This window comes from Meleagris gallopavo, chromosome 2, assembly GCF_000146605.3.
Source record: "Meleagris gallopavo isolate NT-WF06-2002-E0010 breed Aviagen turkey brand Nicholas breeding stock chromosome 2, Turkey_5.1, whole genome shotgun sequence".
NCBI classification, from domain to species: Eukaryota; Metazoa; Chordata; class Aves; order Galliformes; family Phasianidae; genus Meleagris; species Meleagris gallopavo.
This window is the reverse complement of record NC_015012.2, coordinates 53,514,486-53,539,238: the sequence shown is the minus strand read 5'-3', so window position 1 is coordinate 53,539,238 and position 24,753 is coordinate 53,514,486. Positions and strand designations below refer to the sequence as shown.

The 24,753-nt window shown below is 39.9% G+C and overlaps 1 protein-coding gene across 2 annotated transcripts in view; it reads right to left on the bottom strand.

Annotated features, from left to right (window-relative positions):
* LOC104909751 (AT-rich interactive domain-containing protein 1B-like) overlaps positions 1-24,753 on the bottom strand; it is a 58,780-nt gene that overhangs the window by 9,340 nt on the left and 24,687 nt on the right. For both annotated transcript variants that reach the window (XM_031552486.1, XM_031552487.1), the window contains 2 exons: positions 17,879-18,058; positions 11,165-11,492 (listed from right to left, as the gene is read on the bottom strand). In XM_031552486.1, coding sequence (XP_031408346.1) covers positions 11,165-11,492; positions 17,879-18,058 — 508 coding nt within the window. The remainder of the gene's footprint in view (positions 1-11,164; positions 11,493-17,878; positions 18,059-24,753) is intronic.

Sequence of the window (24,753 nt, the reverse complement as noted above, 5' to 3'; positions counted from 1 at the left end):
TTACTAAAGAACTACCAAGGAGGAGGGGAAACTCGAAAAATAATTGCTCCTATCAGACTGCTTAACCCCTAGAAAAGCAGCCACAAAACCTTATGCTATTATTATCACGTTAAACATTTCTGCAATGTAAACATACGCCTGACGCCAAACATGGGAAGAGGAACACCAGAGGCATATGTAATTCATGACTGTTGGTGCTAATACAATATGGCCACGCAACATCTGTACTGCTGAAAGCAGGTTGAAATCATAATAAATGTCTCTATCCTATTTTATAGATAACAAAAACTAAGGAAGAAATCCAAGATTAGTAGTGATCTTGAAAATAAGGCAAAAAGAGTAATATAATAGTTGAATACAAGGAGGAAAACAGCACGGCCTGCAGAAATACATTCTTAACTTCATTCAGCAGGTCAGGGAAGGTGATCCTCCCCCTCTGCTCTACACTGGTGAGGCCACATTTAGACTATTGTGCCCAGTTCTGGGCTCCCTAGTTCAAAAAAACCAGGAATCTCCTAGAAGGAGTCCAGTGGAGGGCCACAAAGATGATAAAGGGCCCGCAGAGTCTCCCATGTGAGAAAAGGCTGAGTAACCTGAGTCTGTTCAACCTGGGAAGAAGACTGAAAGGGTATCTGATAAATGTATATAAATATTTAAAGGGAGGTGGGAGGGAAATGGATCAGGCCAGGCTCTTCTTGGTGGTGTGTAGCTACAGGACAAACTTGAACAAATGAAGTTCCATACTAACATGTGGAAGAACTTTACAGTAAGAGTGATAGAGCACAGGAACAGGTTCCCAGAGAGGTTGTGGGGTCTCCTATAGAGACATTCAAGACCTGTCTGAATGCGTACTTGTGCAATCTTTTGCAGGGGACCTGCTTTAGCAGGGAGGCTGGACTTGATGATCTCTTGAAGTCCCTTCCAACCCTTACGATTCTGTGATCCTGTGATATGATCCCATACCCCATATTGGTGTGTGCCTGAAAGTCATGAAGGATATTAAGTGAAATACTGTAGTATTTTTTTTTTAATTTTTAATGTAACAACTATTCCCCTTTGTTTTTATAAAGCTCCTTCTGCATTAATTAAAATCTTTGTGGTCCAAATTTCACAGTGACCACAGCACTTGGTCACTAGTCTTTAAACCCAGAGGGATTCCCTGAAATGCCCTTATTAAACAGTATTCTTACAATTGCAGCCAGACCTTCACACTTGAATTTATTTGTATAAGAACAAATTAAGTCCTCAGTAGTCAGTGCAACCTGTGCTAGATAAATGCAATATAATCCTGTGTGACAGAAAACACAGGACTACTGCAAAGCGGGCCAAGTGAAATGGCTTGTAATCCCACTGAAGCACTGCCCTTTGTGACCCCTGCCTACCTGCCTGACAACGCAGATTTAAACAGCAGCTCTCAGGGTAGCAGCTGGCATGCTGTCCCCATCAGATAGAATATCTCAGCACTAAAAGGAGATCTGTTTCTGAGACCAAGAGGAGTGTGTGCTGGGTAAAAGAGGGATGTGTACAGCAAGCAAAAGCATGCATGAACTGGGTTTCTAGAAAAAAAAAAAAAAATTGTCCTGTACAACGTAATGCAGCCAAGATCAATGAGAGCACTGCAAAGCGTGCTTTAGCCCTGTGTGACTTGATACCAAAGTTAGGAATGACTCATATGACTCTCTCACTATGTACCTTCTATTTTTGTGCACGTTATAAATAGCTTTATTAAAAAGTCGGAAGGCCCTATGAACTCTCTCCCAGAATGATGACTTGAAAGTGGGTAAGTATGTTCCCAGTACACTCATAGCCCAGAGGTCACCAAAGCGTGGTGCTAAAAAGCTGCAGGAAGCTAAGGACACAGTGTGTATCTCATCGATCCAATTTCCTTGGGTGTGGCCTGACTCCAGCGCTCCCTGTTCTTTCATCTGGGGATGCAATTCTCTCACTACCTCTCACCTCCCTCCTTGCAATGCTCAGTCACACTCTCGCACTGCTTTTGAGCACCACTCAGCTCCACTGAGCTCACTGTGCTGGCAATCAGCTGAAAATCTAATAAAATCCTGATCATTTCATGGCAGCTCCTCAATGTATCTTTTCATAGTAAATGTCATCTGGCTGACAGCATGCTGAACGCAACTGTGCATGTGCAACAGCATGGAGAGGAAGTTCTCCAAAGGGATTTCCCAGCAGACACATTTTCACTTACCTATCTTTGCCCAATAGCCTGGAGCTATTACATGTTTATCAATATTATTACTACCACTATTACCGTCAGTCTCGGCATTTTGGCACTCCAGACAGTTTCACAGCAGCAGAGTGGTGCATATGTCAGTATAGTTTCAGCTGGCTCTTTTCTACATTTTTGGCTCAGGAGATGCCTGAAACCTACCGTGACAACTGCAACAGGTATTTAATTAATGTGTTAGAGGCAGTGGTGACTCTCATTAGAAAAAAAAAAACACCCTACTGCTGTTACTGTTTAAAATGACTCTTACAATGTTACTTACATGTCCAGTTAGAACAGATGCTCCACTCTGAGCTCTGTTACTATAGTTAAGGGCTCTTTCCATTCACATTTCCTCACGCAACACTGCTAAAAATTATTTAATTTTCTCTCAACCATCACCAGTGTAAAACAGCACAAAAGCTTAAAACTGTTCTAAAACCCAAAATCTGCCTATCATTTTTTATGTCTCTCACTTTCACAAAAATCCAAGTCTGTTCAGTCACAGTCCTGTACTTGCATAATATACGCGCCAAATCACACACGGCGGTCGTGGCACTGGCTTTCTTCATGAGTCCCATTAAACAGATGGCTATTCTCCTGTTTTCTTCTGACTACTTCAGCGATTTAAACTAGTAGATCTTCTGGCAAATAGACAAAAGTGAAAATCTGGCTTTTTAGCCTTAAACATTTCTTGCCAGCCTAAAACGAGCACTCAATCTAAAGTCCTCCTTTTTCTTTATTTTTATATTGAAAAAAACATCAATACACCTTAAAGATCACATTTTAAAGTTCAGAATTCCTATGTAGCATCTGATTCTAAGGCAGAATGTTAATGAACTACAGGACAATTTTGTTACAAAATACTTCTTCTTCTACAGGTCTCCTAAATAACCAAATCAAGCCAAAAACAATCATGACATAATAATAATCAGAACAGTCTTTAGATGACCAAAAATTCTCATTTATGATTCTGAAAATCAGCCCTCCTTCCCAATACACTTCCACAAACTAATTGTTACTTTCCAGGGGAGGAAAGGAGTAGGACTTGAGGTCTCTGGTTAATCTCTAATGGCATGAACAGCATTCAGCAGTCTACTTGATTGATGAGTAACCAAAAAAGAAAAAAAACATATCCCCAAATCACTGGTTGCCTGCATGAGCTCTGCAGCATGGTGACATTCAGGGCTCCAAAATGATGGATTTACCTTTTAGTGAAACAAAATTCCAGATAAAAACATATTTCTCTCAGTCTCCCACAAGAAATGGCTTTGGTGAGCTCAGCATGTAAAGATTCTTCCTATCCTTACAGAATTTTATCAGCAATTTTGAGCTGATCCACAAAATGCATCTCCATTAAAAAAAAAACAAAACATAATAGTGAAAGAGTGACTTCCAGCTCTCCCTTAATACAGCAAGTGCATATAAGCTAAGTTGTACTTCGCTCCTCTTAATACATTTCAGAAAAAATCCAAACATGGGTCTGCTCTAAAAAGTTAAACGTGAGTAAAAGAAGTCCCCTTTTTTTAAAAAAAAAGAAAAAGAACAAATAAAAAAACCAGCTTGATACAAATGACTATTTCTCATTATGAGGGAAGAGGCATGGGACCTTTTGAAGAAAAAACGTCAATACTGGTTGATAACCCCATTAGAAATTACAATTAAAGGAATCATTGATATTTGGACTTTTACCTCTCAGATCTCACAAACTTGGCATAGGAAGAAAATATTCCACTAGTTGCTGAAATGTAGCCAGCTTCAGGTGGTGTGAGTGCAGCAGCTCCTTAGAGCTCACAGCATCACCATGCAGTCACTATGGCCAAGAAGCAATACTGCTTCATCCAGCTGAAACTATATGGAGCCTTTTTTTAATTTGGAAGCCAAATGGAGTTTCACCGACTGAAATTCAAAAAGCACTACCAGAAAGCAAGGTGGGGCTCATCTCATTGCGGATCTGTCAGGATCCCTAAAGGAAATCACAGCTCTTTGGAAGAGTGAGGTGTTGGGGAGAAATAACCCATGTTTTGAGACTTGAGAATTGGGAACAGGCTGAATTTGAACAGGAGTGATTCCTTCTCCCTAACTGTATACAGAATGTTAAATAAAAGACTAGGCAGAAAGAGCCTTTCTGCTAGGGGCTTATTTCAAAGGCAACAGATAACACACCCCAGCATTGGCTCCAATTATGTCTCCCAGTCCTATCTTAGCCTCGTTTACTTTGGGGATTTCACAGTTGGCAGCCTTTCATCTAGAAGTAGCCTGGTTTGAATAAGCAAAGAGACCTGAATGAGTACTTAACCTTCCTGCACTCCACTGCACTTCCCAGCAGAGAACAGCACCTCGGAGTTTAAGGGGAAGGGAGAAAACAATAGAAAATATATGCTCTCTCCAGGGATTAAAGACATGAAGTTTTACAGTAGCACTTCAAGTCTTCCTGCTACCTAACTACAGCTTTTTAAAATCACAATTAGAATTTTAAACCCGAAGTATCAAGACCAAAAAGGCTAGACTGGAAAATGCTGCATAGGAGCTGATAGGATCTAGGATGTAAAATACCTGAAAGAGTTTGGTCTTTTATTTATATTATTATTCTTTTTAAAAAATTTATTCGCAATTTCTGCCTCATTCTTTTTCCTTTTGACATTTTAATGCACCATGTCCATTACTATATTTCCTCACCAGTACCTCCTAGTCCATCAGAAGTGCTGCATTACCCTGCTGTTGGAGAAAATAATATGGAAAAAGTGCTTTGCTGGCACCAGCAACACGGAGTATGAATTATACATACATAGCAGTAGAGAAATGCTGATGGAAGGATAGTCTATGTATGCGCGCAAGTGTAATCCTTTACACACGCAGGCTAAAAAGAAGACATAAAATATATGTTTTATCTCATTTATGCTAATTTTAAACGTTTCTCAGTACAACAGAAATTCTCTAGGATCACCGTAGCTGTTTCACATCAGTTTGGGGACAGAATGCAAACTAATCTATATTCTTTTGAGTTCCCCATAATGAGGCTGTAGTAGCTACTCTCACTGACCTGAACATGTACTGGGAACCAGTCATTCACCAGCAAATGTAGACACTATGGGCTCAATTATCCATTAACAATGGACAAAACAGTGTACCTTTTCCCTGGAGAAAAATATTTTAAACTTAATATACTTCATCTGTATATTTACCTGTAACTTAAATATTTTAAGATTTCATTTTATAAAAAGACAGATGTAAAACTTATTCATACACAGCTGCACACCCTCCTTATAAGTCCCAAATACCTCTTCCCTTATGATGTGAGCTCTCTACTCACCATAGCTAGTATGATCCTAAAGCTTTTGTTCTTCCTAAATTCGGAAGAACAGCTCAAGGCAGAGTCAGTCCTGTGGCTCTGGAAGCCTTAAAATAGCAGACTCTCCAGGCCTCTATATTCCTAAGGATTTGTCTGGGAAAGCAACAGGTGAACTAAAAATCTGAGAGTTATGAATTTTGCTTCCCTACAGCTACCCTGAAACTTCAGAGTTGTTATGTTTAAGAATCACAGAAAGCACACACATGTACGTGTAATGCCTATGATTACCCACCCCTTTGAAACCCACTTTGCTCACATTACGCTGAAACAACTGCTGAACAGTTGAGACAGAGCCACATTTTAAAGTGCCAAAAAATATGTCAAAGCAATGTTACACCGTACATTACTACAGAAACTGAACACCATTTCTCAGGTGGCATAGGGAGCAGCAAACAATCATGTAAATATGTACCTCAGATTTAGCAGCTTGGAGACCGGGATTTAAAATGGCCAGAGGTTGCAAATATCTAACCTGGGTCCCAATTCCTCAGTTTAATAAACTATTCTGTCTAAATTGTATCCTCTAAAATCAATGAAATTGAATTCTAAATTCAATCTTTAAAAAAAATTGCTTTAATTTACAGAATTGGAATACACAATCCCAAGAAGCATATTAAGGCAGGGTACACTGAGTTCACAGACACTGCATTCAAAGATAGGATTGCTCTTCTTGTAGGCACATCAAAACTTCACTTAGTTCAGGTACTGGTAACTGATAGTTGCACCAGCAAAAGGCTCACTTAGCCATACAGCTGAACGTGTAAGCTAGTATGGAACTAAGCCTCCCTAAAGCTGCGCTGATATTTCAAAATTATGTTTTTGTATTTCCATACGCAACAGTCACATGCTTCAAAAACATGCTCTGAACAAACTCCTTGCTGGCGAGAGATAGTGAAAACGATGGTGACAAGCATAGAGCTCCAAAAATATCTACTGACTTCAAGTGTCAACCTAATCATTCTCTGAAGTCTGCACTGTTGTAGGAAAAGCAAAAGCTCACAGACAGTGAACACAAAGTCCCCAAAAGTTTCAAGATGGGCAAAGTGAGGAACTCAAAACTGGCTAGAATTTTGTGAAGATATAGGCTAATTTTGCTGCCTTTCACATCCCCATTAGCAGAGATAATGCTATCTTGTTTGCTTAAAATTGCTTGCTTTTACTGAAGACTTGCTGTGTTGCAGATCTGTACATACAAAAATACTTACCTATCACTATAAATACATCTATTGTTGTAAGAACTATAATGTGCTAACAGATGGTATTTTGATACCATCTAGACTTCAGAGGTCTCCACTGAGCTGTAACCTCCAGCAGCAGAACCAGCCCTGGTACCCTGGGCAGTGCTCACATAAGCTAACAAAAGTCTCTCCTTGGAGTTCAGTGGATATATTATGCTTTCAGAATACAGTCCTTAATCAGTCAACGGGTGTATTGTGACTGAGACAGAAACAATATGAAAAACACTACCTTGCAGTTCTTCTAGACTGCCTTCTTGAAAATAAGAATTTAAACATAGTTTATTAGTTATTTTGCTTTCCTAATGTAAACTATTAGCCAGACTAAGCCTAAATATCTTTGCGATGCCACAGATACTACTGGTTCAACAAAGATTTCTGAAAGAAAGACTTCTCATTCTTTTAGCCTGATAAGTGAAATCTCATTTGGAAATGCTGCCCTGTGTATACTAGCACATCGTAAGATTTTAGGTTACAGGAAAAGTGTTCTGTAGCTGTAGGAAGTAATCCAAGCTTAACATAGAACTCATCTCCTGATGAGGTCAAAGGCTAACTCAAATGGTGTAAACCTACTATCTTCCACAGCCACTGCTTCTATTTTCATGTTTTTATCTTTCCTAATTAAATTGGTGGCAGCCTGCAGAGAATGATACCCTAGGTATAACCAGTTGACACACATCTTGATCATTTATCCCTGGTTAAATAACAGTGATTTTCAGCCCCAGTGAAAGCGATTTCATTCTGATGCATGCCATTTAGATTCATTCTACACATCTACTTAATGTGGCTTGGCAAAGCAGAGGCAAACCAGCCTTCTGTATCTACATGAGTATCCTGTGTTGGTAAAGGATAGATTTGTGGATTAGCAGCTGAAGATAAACTACTTTCCCTTATTGATACTTGGCTACTGATTCAACAACTTGACCCTGAAGGGGATCACAACCATCTTGTACAGAAATACTGCTGTGTAACCATGACTCAGACACAACCATTTCATCTTCTCTTCAATTGTACATAGAGGGGTGTGCATTATGGTAGTAACACCCCAGCAGTTTGTGAACTTCACAGCTGAATCTAATGAACTCAAGACATAAAAAGGTTGGATGCTATTAATGTGTTTTGGCATGTAAAAGTAGACATCTTTCCATTAAGAGAAAACAGCACGGTGCAAGTCTTCACCCATTTCATTGATTTATGATTTTTAAACCAAAGAGCCCCTAGACTTCTGTTCTAATTTTTTGTTTTGCTTTTCACTTTATCATGTACACATATATGAATAATGTTATTAATGAAAAAAATGTGACACACACAAAAGCAGCTATAAAACACTGGTGATTAAAACTTGTTGGTAACTATGAAGGCAGCAGTAGGTCGGATATTAGACATTTCCTAGGGAAGCTGTAGCTGAAGTAACATGATTATGGCAAAGTCCATGAAACCTGAATCTCAGGTGAAGCTAGACTAGGTCATAAGCAAGCAATAGGCCACTATAGTTATATTTTCCCAGTGATTTAACTTATAGTACCGCTACAGATACAACAGTGGGAAGGACACTGCTGAAAAAAAATGTAGCTATGTTTCAGGGAATTTTTGGACTGAATACTTGCTTCTTAAAATCCTTCTAGTGACTAACAAATATTTCAAACACAAGCATGCTCAATTACAGCATAATAAAACTTCTCTGAAAATCCCATTAAGAAATCCCATAATTACTTTGGCAATAAATCACCAGTCAGAAAGGCATCACACTTTGGGGAAGTGGCTGACTGGGGCCCCAGTGACAACAGCAGGAAGAAGTCAGAAGAATGACATCGTGCAGTACAGCTGTGAGGTGAAAACATCACCAACAAGGGATGAGAGATGTTGTTGGATGGAGGGGAGGATGAGGAGAGAAGGGCATCCCATTCTTTCTCAGTGACGAGCTTCTTCATTTCCTTCTCAGGCAAGAAATAAAGAAAAATGCTGAAAATCATGTACAACATGTGAATAAGTGAATTTAGTAAAAAGAAAACGAAAAATGAAAATCCCTTCTATAATGCAAGTATCTGTGAATCACATGATTTTTATATTTCTTCACCTGACAGACTGCATGCTCATAAATATTAAAAACATTGCCAGGGTCATGTAGCAAATCCAGTTTACATGACCTGTAAACATGAGCCTGTACTGGTCAGGCTGGTGCCTCAAGGGAATCTGAGCATAGCCACTGTTGGCACGCTGTGAAAAAAACATGGGGCATCTGCCAGCCCTAGACTGGCTGGGGTAAGCAAGCAACTTAATGTACGGTGGCCTAAAACAGAACAAAAAACATCCTCTTCGGATTTGCTCCGTATCAGAAATACGGATTGCTGTCAAGTACATTCCTTCTATAGACAATGGAAGGAGGACTTGCAGGAACAGCTGAAAGCCTTTACTGCTTTCTCCCCTGCATTTGACTAAAGATCAAGGTGAAAACAGTGTGTCTGCATCCTTGGGGCTTCGTGAAATTTGCAGTTTACTAATAACCCTTTTGCCAGTATTTGCAATAGATACTTGATGACTGCAGTCTGTTAACAAGTGCTGGATCACTGGAATGGCATTATGTGATGACATGGCTCTGAAATGGTGCACTTTTGCTCACACAAAGCTAGAATCCAAAAGCACCTTTACAAAACTGACTTGGAATGAAGATGTGAGATAGATGTGGTGATCTCTTAATTTAGTTTTTGATCGAACAACACACATTATGCTCAGTGTAAGCTGAATCACAACTGAACACCTTACACTTAGAACAAACCAAGTCTTGTAAAGACGTTTCCTTTTCCTCATTATGTGATTATACGGACAGTTTCCCTGCAGCTAAAGCAATGCCCATTTATTTCTTCCTGCCTGACCTATCAGTTTGCAGCCTAACAGGCAGTCCAGAAGCAGAGTTCTGTAAACTCAACTAGACAGACTCACTGAAAAAGCCAACAAACTAGAGATAACTTTTGCTTCACAGGTATCTACAGGCGCAGTGTCGGTTTTAGGGGAGTGTGATGCTTACTGAAGAAGAATACGAGGTATGCTAAATTTACTGTTAGCGCTTCAGAAGTTTCCTATTGCTTATCAGTGGAAGCCACCTGGCTTCCAAACTTATAAAACAAGAAAGCAACAGAGAAAGGGATGCATTAGCTTCCTATTTTTATTTCTATACTGTGTCCTGGAATCTCATAAACTCTTGTGTCCAGAAACAATGGCCTTGATTGATAAATCACATAGAATGCTTTGAGTTGGAAGGGACCTTTAAGATCATCTAGCTCCAACCCCCTGCTATTTGGCAACCAGACCAAGTTGCTCAAAGCCCCACCTAGCCTGACCTTGAATGCTTCCAGGCAGGGGGCATTCACAGCCTCTCTGGGCAACCTCACCACCTTCACATAAAGAATTTCTTCCTAATATCTAGTCTAAATCTGTCTCTTCTTTTTTAAAACCATTTCCCTTCATCCTGTTGCTACTTCCAAAATTATAAAAAACCTTATAAAAAGTCCCTCCCCAGTTTTCCTGTAGGCTCCCTGTACCTGTATCCGTATAAGTGTATTTTTATGCAAAAATAAATGCAAGATGCTCAGTGAACACACACACGAACTTGTTTACCAGAACAATGGAACCAGCATTGTGTAATCTCAAATGTAATAGAACTTCTCTCAACAAGGAAAAAAAAAGAAAAAAAAGATAATAAATACATCAGGAATTATTTCATTCCAGTGAAATGTGGAAATTACTTCATCTGAAAAATTTCCCAGAAAATATGATTTCACAAGTATTCAGTATTCAGCCATCTTAAGAATAGCCATGGACAGAAAAATGCCGTTGCCAGAATCCACGCACAAGTGGCAAGTGAGAAGGGGAGACAAGAAACCAGACAGCGGCTCCAGCCTCAGTAAGTCTAAAAGTGCAGGTTCTCTTTTATGGATGCATAAGTGGCAGTGACCAACTCCAGATAACTACAGAGGACATGCTGACCTCCTCCCACCAGAGATCAAATACAAATACACAGTTCATTGGTTTCAGGTTGTACAGGACTTGTTTTCAACTCCTAATGTCACCACGACCTTGTGGGTTTCCTTTAAGTCTATTGTGCCAAGAACCAACATGAAAGTAGTTGTCATCTTCATTATCACAGCTGTTTTTTGAGTGGCTAATTCAATATTGCACAATAGTATGTTTTCCCCTTGCATTTAAAGAAAAGTATTCCTCCCATACACCTACTCCTCCCAGAGATGGAGGGAAGAGATCTTTAAACGCATATGCATGCACCTCTACAGCAGTTACTTCAGAAATGGTGAGAAAAACGTTGCCATTCATTTCAGCTCCTTTCACCTGGTTGCATACCTGCTCTGAGCGGAGTTTGCAGCAGCCTGCATCACTGCAGCAGCCGCCTCCTGTGCCTTACGGTTCACAGTTGGCATGGGTGGGCCCATCCCGGGGCCTCCCTGCTGAGACATGCCAGGAGAGTTGGGGGTCATACTGCTCATGTTTCCAGGAAATGGTCTGCTCTGCATCCCAGTTGATGGCATCCGTCCGAGAGGCATGGTACCACAGGGCTGGCTTGGCCCCTGTCCATGCATCTGGCTGTTGGCATTTATACCCATGCCGGGTCCAGGGCCACTGTAGCTTGTGTTGGGCACGCCACTGTATGTTGGTGGTCTGGAGTAGTTTCCTGAACAAAATGATAAAAAGTACAGAGAACAGCATTAAATTTTTGAGCAACTATTTCTATTTAGGAAGTTAGTAGCTGTAAAAGTTACACACATGAATTGAAGTGAACCATACAGTACAGTTCTTTCACTGTGAGGACAGGCACACAACAGAAGAAGCAACCCAAAGAGGTTGTTCAGATTTCCTCCTTGATGGTTTTCAGGAGCAGGATAAAGCCTGAGTAACCTGCTCTGATCTTATGCCTGACCCTAATTTCAATACAAGGTTGGCCTAGAAAACCTCCTGAGCACCCTTCCAATCTGAATTATCCCATGACCCTGACTTTCACGTACCCTCAAGCATTTTCTGCCTACTAAATGTCATGGGATAACAGCAAATACAGAAAACCACAGCCTCCAGAGGTTTAACAACACAGCACACAGTAAAAAATGCTTTGTGCAACAGAGATGTGTGGCTTGTAAGAACCCATTACAAAAGCTCAAGAGAGAACCTTATTTTTGTAATTTCATGTTCTCATTCTTCATCCTCCTGCAATTTCTGCAATGGGTTATTCTCACTGGATCCTTGCACCTAGTCGTTCTGTCCATTTCCACCAGAGACGCTTCAGACTGACCACTTGCCAGGCCTCTAGGAATATCCCCTCTCCCTCCCTACCCCACTAAGTGCAAAGCCTGGCTCTGCCAGCAGGAGGTGGGTTAGCTCACTGCACACCTCTTCTGGGAAAGCTGGTGTTAAAAAAGTAATCAATACCCCAAAGCTGATAATATAAACAGGTGCTCCACTATAGAGGATGGCTTGAAAACCTGCCTGAGCCCAATCTCTGTTGTGACAGAAACAAACTGTACCACTCACAGCAGCACCTTAAATAATGTGAGTACTGACTTTCTTATAATATTAAAAGCTAAGAAAAAGCAAGTGTTTGGTATACTGTTTTAGAAACAAACTCAAACAGCATGAGAAAGGAAAAAAAAAAAGCAAAGATATGACAGAAAAGTATTTTAAGAAATGGATTGTATTACACTGCTTCAGTCATCCGTTCTGGCTTGTCTTTATTTCCATCTCATCCAGCTCAGTGGAAACACGACCCATTCCCCCCCTGCGGGATGCCGCTGAGCAGTTTCCTGAGTGCTCCCAGCTATTCCCACGCTCATGTGAAGGCAGCAGGCAACAGACTTCCTGAGCGTGGAAATCAGCCTCCTCTCTCCTCAGGCCTGAGCTACCAGGCAGAGGAGTTGCTGGCATGCAACTCCTGTTTATATTTAAAGTAAATATATGCATTTGGCATTTGAACACACGCATAATTAATTCATACGCTCCTGCTGCTATGCTTTGGCGAATTCTCCCCTCCTCCCCACCCAGCAACTGACTCACTCTGGTACAAGTTCTCTTCAGCAAAAACATGTGTGACCTATGCTTTCCAAGGAAATGGAACAATGCTTCACTTCTGTTTTAGAAACCCAAATTGTGCGTGTGGCTTTTTCACAGAAGGATCCCCGATATGTGGTGTAGCAGAGATGAAAGGCTTCAGACTCAGCTGTTTGCTGCCTTCAGACCGCCCTGTCATTTCTCCTCCTCCTCCTCCAGTCTCAGAGGCTGCTGCCTACTGACCATTTTCCGTTCAGCGAGCTATCGCTCGCAGCCACAGTTTAGTCCTCTGAAACCTACTCTAGCCACACCTCCAACCCAACAGCTGTGCCCACAGATTGAAGGGCTCATTGGTTTCATATTGTTCTGCTCAGTGCTCAACCTGCAACACAGAACTCAGAGGTTGCTCGTTTCCCTGTCCTATCTGCAAGAAAAGGGCAATACAGTAAAATGGAATGTACATGGGCTCGAGGACTGTACCCAGCCAGTTAGTGCATTTATGTACATGCTATTAGAAACACTGCTTCCAAAGTGAAGCAAATTCACTCCCTGCACTAGCAGACCTGATATCCATAATCACTGGGAGCTACTGTCAGTCCGATTTACATAAAGCCAATTTGTTTTGTCAGTTTGGCTCAACAAAGTACAGTTCAGCAGCACACTTGGAGGAGCAAACACCAATGCTAAATAGTATTGCTGTTTTGATGCTATTTTGAATTGGGACAAAAAATCTCTTCTTTCATGTTTGGCTTCTCCAATGTAAGCACAACACAGAAAAAAAAAACAGTGGAATCTTCTCCACAGAAATATGTGGCTGAGTTAAAATAGCCCCTAATCATTCATCTCCAGGGATACACGTCCAAGAGCACAGGGAAGTGCTATTTTCTCAGTATGGAAAACAAGTTCCAATGTTTTTCCATGTATCCACGTACTTTTTTCCTAAGCGTTTCCTCAATATACCTCAAGTACTAGCTATTCGTATACCTTTCCTAGATCACAAAAAAAGGCAAAATAAAAGCCAAGCGAAATACAAGAGGAATTGCCAGGAATGAGGAGTGCAATCTTATTTCCGTGTTTCTCTAATAGATTAGTAATTTGTTGGCACTGGCTTTGACAGAAAACAGATGGATGCAGCATTAAACACAATGAATGCAGCAGATGCTAGGCCAGCCCACATCAGCTGGACGTGTCAGGCAGCCAAGTCCAAGAGCCCACACTTTTCAAGTGGGTACAGGCCTGGCAGCAGTGGCTGCACAATACTGCCGAACAGCTCCTCCCCTCCGTATCCAAGGGATTTTTGATTCCAGCTCCCCCCGGCCGGAGCAGAATTGTGCCCACAGACACAGTGTCTCAAATTCATTAGAAAAAAAAACAATGTGGTAACTGGAACCAGGAAAAAAAAAAGAACCGTAGCAAGGATATAATATAAAAAGCCTACTAACAACCTGCCAAAGACAGATGTTCATGCTTGCTGCTGAACTTCAATCCACTTTGTCCAGGTTTTCTGAACAAATGCTCTGATGCCTTGCCATTTCTAGGCAAGCCAAGAAGAAGGAAATGTGAGAGCTGCCTGCTAGTTTTACTCTCTGCTTTAGGGACATAGGTCAGATTTGTGGTATTAAAAATAGTATCTTAAAGACATTTTAAAATTGTTTACATGTTCACTTAACCATTAAGTCATTCCCCTCCACTCCTTGCAGATACAGGCAATTTAAATACGTTGTACTGAATTCCTCTGAAACTCACTTAGTAGGCGTGGTTAGTATTTAAGTCTTCACATCTTCACCCCACATACCGTAGCACAGGTAGGACTGGACTCTGAGGCCCAGACTCTCAGGACACTTAGGGAGCTCATCATTAAGGTGCTACTACTTAAAACCTAGGCTCCTGAAATCAGGGGAGCAAGACACCAAAGTGCTTCTGTGAAATGAGTTTAATTCCAACATTAAGAGTTATAAAGCACAGAGACTCATCTCTACTACAAACATGAGGGGTTTTAATTTTCTGTGAAGTTTTGGGGTTGAGGCTCAAATGTATTCAGTAGCAGTTCATCTCTGTTATACTCAAACAGAAGTGTTACTGCTGAATTCAGTAGGAAAAGTTAGGCAGTTAGGATGCGTTTCTGACACCTTTGACTGATTTGCAGTGAGTTTTTTTCTGCCCCAGTCTTAAAAGACCCAACTGACTGCAGTGTCTGACTGCTCTCCAGAGAGAGCGCTTAAGGGCCATTCTGCAGTTGGATGCTTGGGGTCACAGACCAGAGTCTCTTTGTTAGCTCACCAGCTAGATGGTTCCCAAGTACAAAACAGAAAGACTGCTTCAAAAACAACTCCCAAGCTCACTCTGTTTCTCTTTATTCTTGTGGACAGGAAAATGCCAGGGGTTAACAAAAAACTAAAATTAACGTTCTGTACTGTATGCTCCTGGTTTATATCAGAGACATACAGAAATGCGCAGCCAACATCATTTTTTATTTTTCTGGGAAATGCTTTCACAGCACTGCCCTAGGTCCCCAGTATGGAATTGTTTCCTGGACAAATACATTTTACTCTTACAGATCTGTAAGTGTCACGTAAACACGTGAAATACAAATCAACTATATGCATTTGATGGATCATTCTGCTCCTGCAAACTGTGGGCTAATTCCTCCAGCCCAAACTTACTGGTGTAATCTTTACCACAGTGAGCAGTTCTATTGCAGAGAAAGACACTACCAGCGCTGAGTGAAGGCTTACAGGCTTACACTGAGCATGCAGTGAAACAGAATATTTAGGCTACGTTTAAACTCATCATGCAAGCTTAATGTCACAAAATAATTCAACAAATTTAAAAATGGTGGTCCTGTCCACTGTAGCCTCTGCTTAGCAATATTCTAGAGGAAGGCTTATATGAACAAAATGAGAAAAGCAAATGAATCCTTGACAATTACTGTAGTTTAATAATGTAAGAACTAGTTTGCATCCCAGGTGATTTTTAATATATTTGTTATTTCGGCAATAAAAAGCAAATGGAGTAACATTATTATATATTCATCATTGCTGGCATGTAATTGTGCTTCGTAAGACGGTATGTTAAGAGATGCAATTACAGATTACTTTCATAAAAAATGAAAAACGCTATTAAAATCTTAAATCCAAGTAAATACATGACTTTGAAATATCACCATATTCATCCCAGTATATTATTAATAGTCACATTAGCCCAGTGAAAAAGCAGTATCCTTCTACTCTATTTGTTACCTGTGGACCTTAATTACTGCAGGGCGCTAATTTTATCATGACCAGTGCATGGAATCACCAGTACTCTCTGAGAGCTGGCAGAAGAACATGCTTTTCATCCATCACACTATTCAGCAGACCCCTCTGAAATGGCCTGTTAATGACAGTGATGCTCATTTTCTTCCTGCCCCTCAAGTTCACTTTTTAATAGCGGTTTCTTCCTGACCGCAACCCATAAAATCATTACATAGGCACTTTCATCTACAGTGAGAGGGAAAGAACTGCTGAACTAAAACAAAAAATAAAGTAGTATTCGGCGTGTTACTTAAATGCATTGATTTAGTACAAAAACTCCTCCACTCAATCAGCGTGGATGGCTAATGTTTTACTGCACTTGACACCCACTATTCCCATGGTTTGGAATCTCAGCAGCAGCAGTACAGCTGGAAGTCAGGATAGCACATCATAAATCCACTGGATTTTTACCAGTTAAACTAGTTGCTCTCTGTGCAGATAAAAATAAGTACTTGGACAGCATTTTATGGCCACAAAATGCTTTTCAAATAAAAGGAAAGCGCCAGTCAACTGGAGTTAGGTAATTAATCTTCACACATGGCTATAAGGCATTACTAGCTTCATCTTACAGTTAAGGAAAGCAAAGCAGAGAAACGAATCCACTTGCCTAAGCTGAAAGATGGAGTAAAAGGCAGAGCCAAAATTACAAAGCAGGAGATCTTGGCTTGTAGCCCTGTGCTCAGACAACTAAAACAAATGTGACCCAGAGATGAAAAAGAAAGGAACACTGCACAGGGCAGCAAGACTCCCTTCAAACAAACAACAGAACTAGTTCTCAGAAACCCTGGAGACTAAAATAACCATCCTTGCTAGCGTGTGCAAGCCAATGAGCCCTTACAGAATTTCCCACAGCTGGCTCCAATCCTTTTTGAGGATTTTAAGTAAGAAAGCATTAGTAGGAAGTGCTGAAATAGAAGAGTTTATTGATGTATGTTTAAAGAAACACTGTCCCTCATATACCCTGACTTTAAGTTCATTAAACCCCTAAACACATGCATGCTTTATAAAGGTTATCCATTAAAGACAAAACAATAGACAAGTTCAAGGTTGTAAGCATTGAATGTCCAGGGGCAGGAACTATTACTTCTATTTTTGTCTTAGTTCTCCAACGATTCTGTCAAACAGCACAACAAAAGGAACTGTCTTTCTCAGTCTGAAAGGTTGGTTAAAATTCACAAACCGTATGCATGAGTGCTCAATATTATATTCCCATAGTAGCCTCTATATTATTATGCTCGTTAGGAGACTTTAACCCTCGCAGTCACTATGCAATCTCACAGTGGCTTTGGGATTCCATCTAAGAATATAAGTCCTATTTTGGGATCGGTGTTGTGACCCTTCTTCCATGCTTGGCCAAACAACTCATCCTCATTGCAGATATGACATCGTTGGCCTCCTCAACAATGGTCCTGGCAATCCAACAGATCTGTAATTTCCTTACCCAATTTATGATCACTATTTTTACACGAAAGTGCCAATAATAAAAGCAACCTCTTCCACAAGGTGTAGCCCCACCTCTGAATTAGTTTCACCTGTGATTTTTTTAGAGGAGGACATGGGGGTGTTTGTATGTGGGTTTTTTATGTCTTTTTTATTTCAAGAAATCACACACCTGTCTATTTGCCTATTTACATATGTAATACATATATTTTTCAAAAATTTACATATATATAGATATATATATATATGTGGGTGTGTATATACATAGATGTATTAACAAGAATTTTACCTTGTGGTCCATACTGGCTCATCTGAGGCCCATAAGTACCACTTGAATTACTCTGCTGAAAGCTACCAATTCCAGGATGCACTTGGCCACCAGGTGAGGGGTGTGGTGACATGGAAGGTCCAGTTTGTTGAGGTCCATACTGTGACATCTGAGGGTTCCTCTGTATGCCTGCCATAAAACCTAAAGGGAAAAAAGCACCAAAGTAAAATTAATATTCAGATGGCTGTTCTTTATTTAAGAAATCTCTGGCATTCCAAAAAAACCCACAAAAAACAACAACCTCAAACCTGCCTTAGGTTTTTGCAGACTAAAGATACCCAGAAAACTGGATTCTCTTAAGAGAAGTAAAGGCACCTTAAAGTCAGCAAAGCTGTCTCAAAATCCACAACCTGTACAGAAGGTTCACAGGCTTTTATTTGTAAAAGAAAGATGGGGAGTCATGCTTAGTTACTGATTTTAAAACTGAAATGATCTTTAGAAAAAAACATTAATCATCTGGACTAACTAAAAAATAGTAATTAATTTGCCTAATGATTGATTGTAGGAGTATTGTAACTTCCAGAATTATAGGTTGCTATCAAAATATACACATGTGGCATATAGAAGTCCACTGTAAATACTCCTATAGTCTGCACACTCTCGGGAGCTAAAATTTCCCTTTATGTTCAGACTACCCAAACAAGCTGGAAAAAAGGGTCACTTTGATCTGTATCTGTGCTCTAGGTCCTTCTACCACTCTGTCACCAGTATGTCTGTACTGACTTCTCTCTTTTTCCCCTTTCGTAAGTGTATTAATTAATCTCAATTTAACTTAAGTTTCAAAAGCTGCAGCAAGAAACCTAGTAAAATGCTATAAAATCTGGAAGCTTCATAAAAAGAAATAGAACCATGCCTATTAAATGGGAGGTAGAAGATAGAAGAAAGGTTTTGTGTTCTTTTGTTTTTTAGATTTCATAAAATGAGAAAAATGCAGCAAAATCCTGCCCACTAACCATGTATGGGAGGATGCTGGTTTTGTAATATTTTGCTCTGAAATGTTTCAGTACTGCTTTCAATGCTGAAGAAGATGTACTATAAAGACAGCAAATTATTTCCCGATTTGAGGAAAACTGCTTTCTTTTCTGTTCTCTACGTGTTAAATTCCATCTATTTCTGTAGAGCAAAACATGGTTGTACTGAGGGACAACACTGAGGCTGCAGGTGGCTCCACAACAGCCTCCTGACAGTGGGTGCAGTGGCCAGCAGCTCACCCTTGCCTGGGGATGTGTGAGATACGATGTGCTGCTGCCAGACAGGAAAATGTGCAGGAGCAAATCTGCCTTTTGGCTGCCTCTTGGCTGGTCCAGGCACGATGCTTTGCGACTGTGGAAGGCTGAAATGTATTCTCCCTGATTTCTCCAGATCGCCTCCTCTCTGTTTGTAAACCAGCAACAAAGCTTTGTGGAAGGGGACAGACAGTATCTCCAAGTTGTACAAATGAAAAGCGGTGAGTGCATGACTAGGAATTAGGTTTTGAGTCCAAAGAAATATAAAAAGCTTTTGAGCCCTCCATAAATCTTTACTCCGTAACAGAAACAATAAGCTCAATGCTGCAGGTTGTAAAGAAAAAAACAAGCACTAAGACGGTCTCACACTCCCTTGTGCCCAGTTCTTTTGGACTATAAACAGTTCAACTCATAACATGCTAAAACTCAAACAACTTTAAGTTTTAGCAGAATACGCATAGAGTTTTCCTGACCCCTGTGGGGGCCCTAAGACAGCTGACTTGATCACACTTGAACTGTGAAGTCAAAGCTCAACACCTGCTCTGGAGGAAGCCCAACCATGTGCACTGGGATGCAGCGAGCCAAGTAACTGAATGAGGAATGGTGGCTTGGGAGCTAACAAATATTGGCTGGGAAGCCCCAACCTTCTGCAAGAAAAGCTCATAAGAAATTCTCCACTTAGCTTGATTTTGAGACAGACCCCTCTATTTTTAAACTAGTTCCACTCTCACACAAATCTTATTACAAAGTCTATGTCTGCTTCTGACAGTACTGTAACTAATTTAAAAACCTAATACAATCGTACGTCTTTGTGAAATAAATGCTTGCATTCCAGACACACATACATACACCCATATATATCACACTCATGGGATCCATTTAAATGAAACATTTTGTACTGGTCACACTAAATTTTTTTATTGTAAAGATGGCAAATTTAGTCCTGTATCTAGTAAGAAGTGAGGGTTTTCTGTTCACCATGGGCCTTTTAATCTACACGAGATAACTTTGCAAACGTTGTTCTGGACACAAAGGGTTTTCAGACCAGTAGTTATTACAGGCAGTACTTTCCTTAACATCACAAGAGTAGATGACATGTTAACAAGCTGCTGCTTGCGTGAGTTGTAATGATTTCCAGTCGTAATGCTGAGGAATTGCTGGTTATTGAGTCTAGTAGGGAACATGGACAACAGTTTTGGCCAGATCTCCTGTTGGTCAGAGCAGCTCCTAAGGGGACTGGAGCAATAAGTGAAATAAATATTTCCACTCAAATGACCTCTTCTTCAGGAAACTTCTAATCTGTTTCTGATGCTGTGGAATGAACTGTCTGGCCATGTGTACAGTCATAAATAAAACATGCCAGGACCACTCCCTGGCATAGTGAGTGGTGTGGGATACTTGTGTCCGTCCAGCTAACCCTTCCCACTCAGTCCTGGCAGTCTCATTCACATCTCTTGTAGCATTCCCTCATGCTGCCTCATCCATGTCTGGGCTGTGTCTCATGGAGCGCTCATCAGCACTGGATAAAACCATGCCCTGGATCATGCCAGAAATTACACAGCAAAGATAACTGTGTGACAGTACCTGAACTCATCCTCTGACTTCAGTTTACACAGATGTTGCAGTAGACACGCAGCAGGTGAGCTCTGGGACTTGATTAACACAAGAACAGAACAGACTCCTTAAGAGCTTTCGACATGAAGCACCAGTGCTACCACCCCAAAGAATGTCAGATCACTCTCAAATAATGTTGGCTTTGCCATATTCTGAGCATGAACAAGGAAAGAATTAAGGAAAAATGAAACCCAATACGCAGGAAGACTATCTGTGCCATACTATCTTCTATTATTGTCTGTATGGTACGTTGAAACATAGCCTTAAAATAGGATAAGTTCCAACTTATTTCCAGAAAGGAAAGGAATCATTTCAGTCATAGATGTGATATGGAGAAGAAGGTGAGATCAGGTCTTAACGTGATCAAAATTCCCTTAAAACAAAGATGTGTCTATCCTTATCTATCTCAGCTTGCATCTTCAGAGATCAGTGCGTAAGTCTGAAGTGCTTCAAGCATTTGCAGAATGCTCAGACCTCTTAGAGAGGAAGAGGATTCGTGGTCAAGACATTAACACGCTTTCATCAAAAAGAGAAAACAACATCAATTCTATAAATTTGATCAGAAACGAAAGGGAGCAGCTGGCATACATTCATTTTTCTTTATTTACACACATTTTCCCCAGTGTTCAACTTCATTTTATAACCGATACAAACAGAAATAAATTTTCTTTCCAGAAAATTAGATGTAAGATAAAGCTTGCTTTTGTAAAAAAGGGAACTAGGATTGCATTAGAAATGCACTGGAGTAAAGGCAGTGGAATGATTAAACAGCCAGTCTGCATCTGACATGTCAGCCCCTATGACAACAGGGTACTTTTTTGTTGTTGCTTTTTTCTAAATAAATTGCTAGGAAACAGCCGTGAGTTAAGACTTTAAAAATTGCAATGACAACATGCTCATCACAGAACAAACCTACACCCTTCCTCTAATATTAGTGATAAAAGAGGTACAGATGATGCTTTACTTGCCATCACAACAAGAGATTACTTACTGAGAAAAAACTTGAGCAGAATTCAGCAAACTAAGCTATTTCAGGAACAGATGAATATACTGAGCCTTCCAAAATTACTCTCGTGTTTTAGCTATTTTTACACTGTATTTACACAGCTAAAGAATGATTTCTTTTATTGGAACCCAATTGAAATTGTAGTCATCTTTGTGTGTTTTTTTTTTAGTTGGCAGTAGCACATCATTAACAATTAGCTCACTGCTCCAACGACCATGTGTTCCCACATTCAAACAGAACATACACGCAAATTTTCAAAAAAGTCAGGCAGCATCATATTCTTCTTTCTTTTTTAGCAAAACACAGGGATATAATATGAAATAAGCAACGATTATTCTATCTATGATGGAAGTGTTTCTTCTCCTTTGATAAAAAGACAAACATGAGCTTCCCACTTTAATTTGTATTACTAACATCTTGTAGTATACATACAGCTAATATAATGTATGATGCCCTTGTAAAACACCTAAAATTTTGTTTTTTCCTTATGCCTACACGCACTTAAAAGAGAATTATGCACCAAGGCTTTCAATTCCATCTGCTCAATGACCAACACAAAATAATTTGCTGAATACTATCTCTTTGGCTTTAGCCACAATAAAACCCTATACAACTGGCTGTTGCTGTAAAGTCTGAAATGGATTCTCCTGATATTTTCATCTTGGCTTGAATATGAAAAAGCTCTTCCAGGAAAGCAGGAGTTCAAATACAAAGGGAGTGACTGCAAAGTAAGGAGTCATTGCATATCAGTTAATAGACAGTAACTATCTACTGGCACACTTAACCCACAGTCAATGAGAGGCTTTTTGATTTAGCCAGGAGTACTTCATTGATTTTTATGAATGAATCAAACCTGAAAACACACAGAACACTTACCCATTTTAAGCTCAAGAAAACTTCGATGTTTACAGCAATAGGAGATCATAATTAAATTACACATTTGATAAATAAAAATAAGGACAGATAAAACTTGCCATGGTATTTTGCAAAAAAAGAGCTTATGTGAGGAAAAATTACATCAGGATAATGCCATTTTTAGAAAGGAATGGCTGAAGAGATCTTTGGACTGGTGAACCATGTCTGGGTTAGCACTCAGCCGAACAGGCCCACACCTGAGAGCACCATGAGGAACCATCCAATAGTGTAAGTTTCAAACACTAACAAAGAGTTTCAGTAACTAGAAGAATTTGTTACAGAGATATCAGGACTCTGAGTATGCAACCAGTTGTCTGCACAAATGGGCGATGGCACTGCAATGAGTGTGTGGTCATTGGAAAAAACACAGTGAGGAATGCTTAGATATCGGAAAAAAAAATCCAAGCAGTCAAAAGTTGTATGCAAGTCTAAACAAATAACAGCAATGAAAAAACTGGGAAAGGTTTGATCAATGTACTGGAATTCAGCCCAAGTAAATCCCAAGTGTAATCATGTGGGCGGCATAAGAATACTGGCCTCCAGAGCAAGCAGGCAAAAAAATTCTTCACGTTAAAGATGATGTACTTTTCTCAGCTCTTACTCTCACTTTCTTGAGGATAGCCTTATTAAAATAAGGAACTGGCAATGCCACATATGAAACCTATACTTGTCATGCCTGGAATGTACAGCTCAGTAATACGCACAACAGAGTGATGGCATGAATAGATTAGCTTGTGAAGTGGAAACCTCATTTAGATGATATAAATACTAATTCTCAGTATTTCTGTCCAGTTAATAGGCTGGTTAAAAAAAAAAACAACAATAAAACACCTTCACAAACAGATGGCAAACAAGACTTTGACTATTTAGCACAGCTGAGTTACAGCACTCTGCCAATACAGTATCTTTGGATGGCTCTAGTATGGGACTGTTAGACAAGTTTCAAGCAGCAACACTGACATGGGTAATACACAGGTAATGACTACACTAACCCTCTGCTAGTACCCCAGCTACTGAGTGAACACTTCTGGTGAGAAGCAACTCATTCAACTGAAGAACAACGGAATTAAAGAATGCATGGAGACCACTGACATAGGAGAAATTTAAATACTTATTCTTTAGTCTCTAAACCAGTAACAATCTTCTTGATTTTTTTCTTTTTAACTTTCAAAAAAGCTAGAAAAGATTTTCAAGTCCTCACATCTTTCTCCAATCACAATCTATTTTATAAAGAATCCCAAACATTTTTTCATTGTAATTTCATGATTTACTGTGAAAAAAATCTTGATTTCTGGACCGAGCAATTTCTTCAGGAAAGATAACGCATTTCCTTCTCATAAAAACATCTGAAGTTCTCTGAACTAGAATAACAGCTACGTGGACTCTCTATGTACCTGGACACATCAGCATCAGCCAGTATCTGCAGAATGATTGCCACGTTTCTTCCCAACTATTCCACAAAGAAGTTTTTTTGCGTACATATTATGAAAAGCATCACTTTAAGCAATATCCATCCTTCCCACAAGGAGTACTGAGGTTATTTCTCCTTTTCACAAAAGGACTGACACTCTATTTAAGAAAAAGCACTGGCTTGGCTTTACTTATTTTAAAATATTCTCTTATTATGTTATACTATCTATTTCACAGTCTACTGTTTATTTGTCCGACTGCTTCTCTTCACAATGTGAATAGCTTTGGGGAAGATGGAAACTAATGACCTAGCTAAGGTTTTAACCCAGACCCCCTAGTGTTTTACCAGCTGTGCTATTAGGTTAACTGGCTGAATCTCTCCCCTCTCTCTCTCTGATAATACAAAACCCTCTCTATGTATAGCCTGCAATAATGTTTAAATTTTTCCCACCCCTAAGCCTCCCTCAGCTACTGCCTAGTCTTGAAATTCACATAATCTATCACTGATAAATTAGAATCTGGGGAAGAATCAGACAGATTACCCATATGGTAGCTAGAGAAGAAATATCTAACCTTTCCTAATGCAAACCTTGCCTAATGTTCTCTGATGTAAATTTTAAGTGCAGAGAAGGAAATACATTTGTGGAGAAGTTGATAAACAGAGC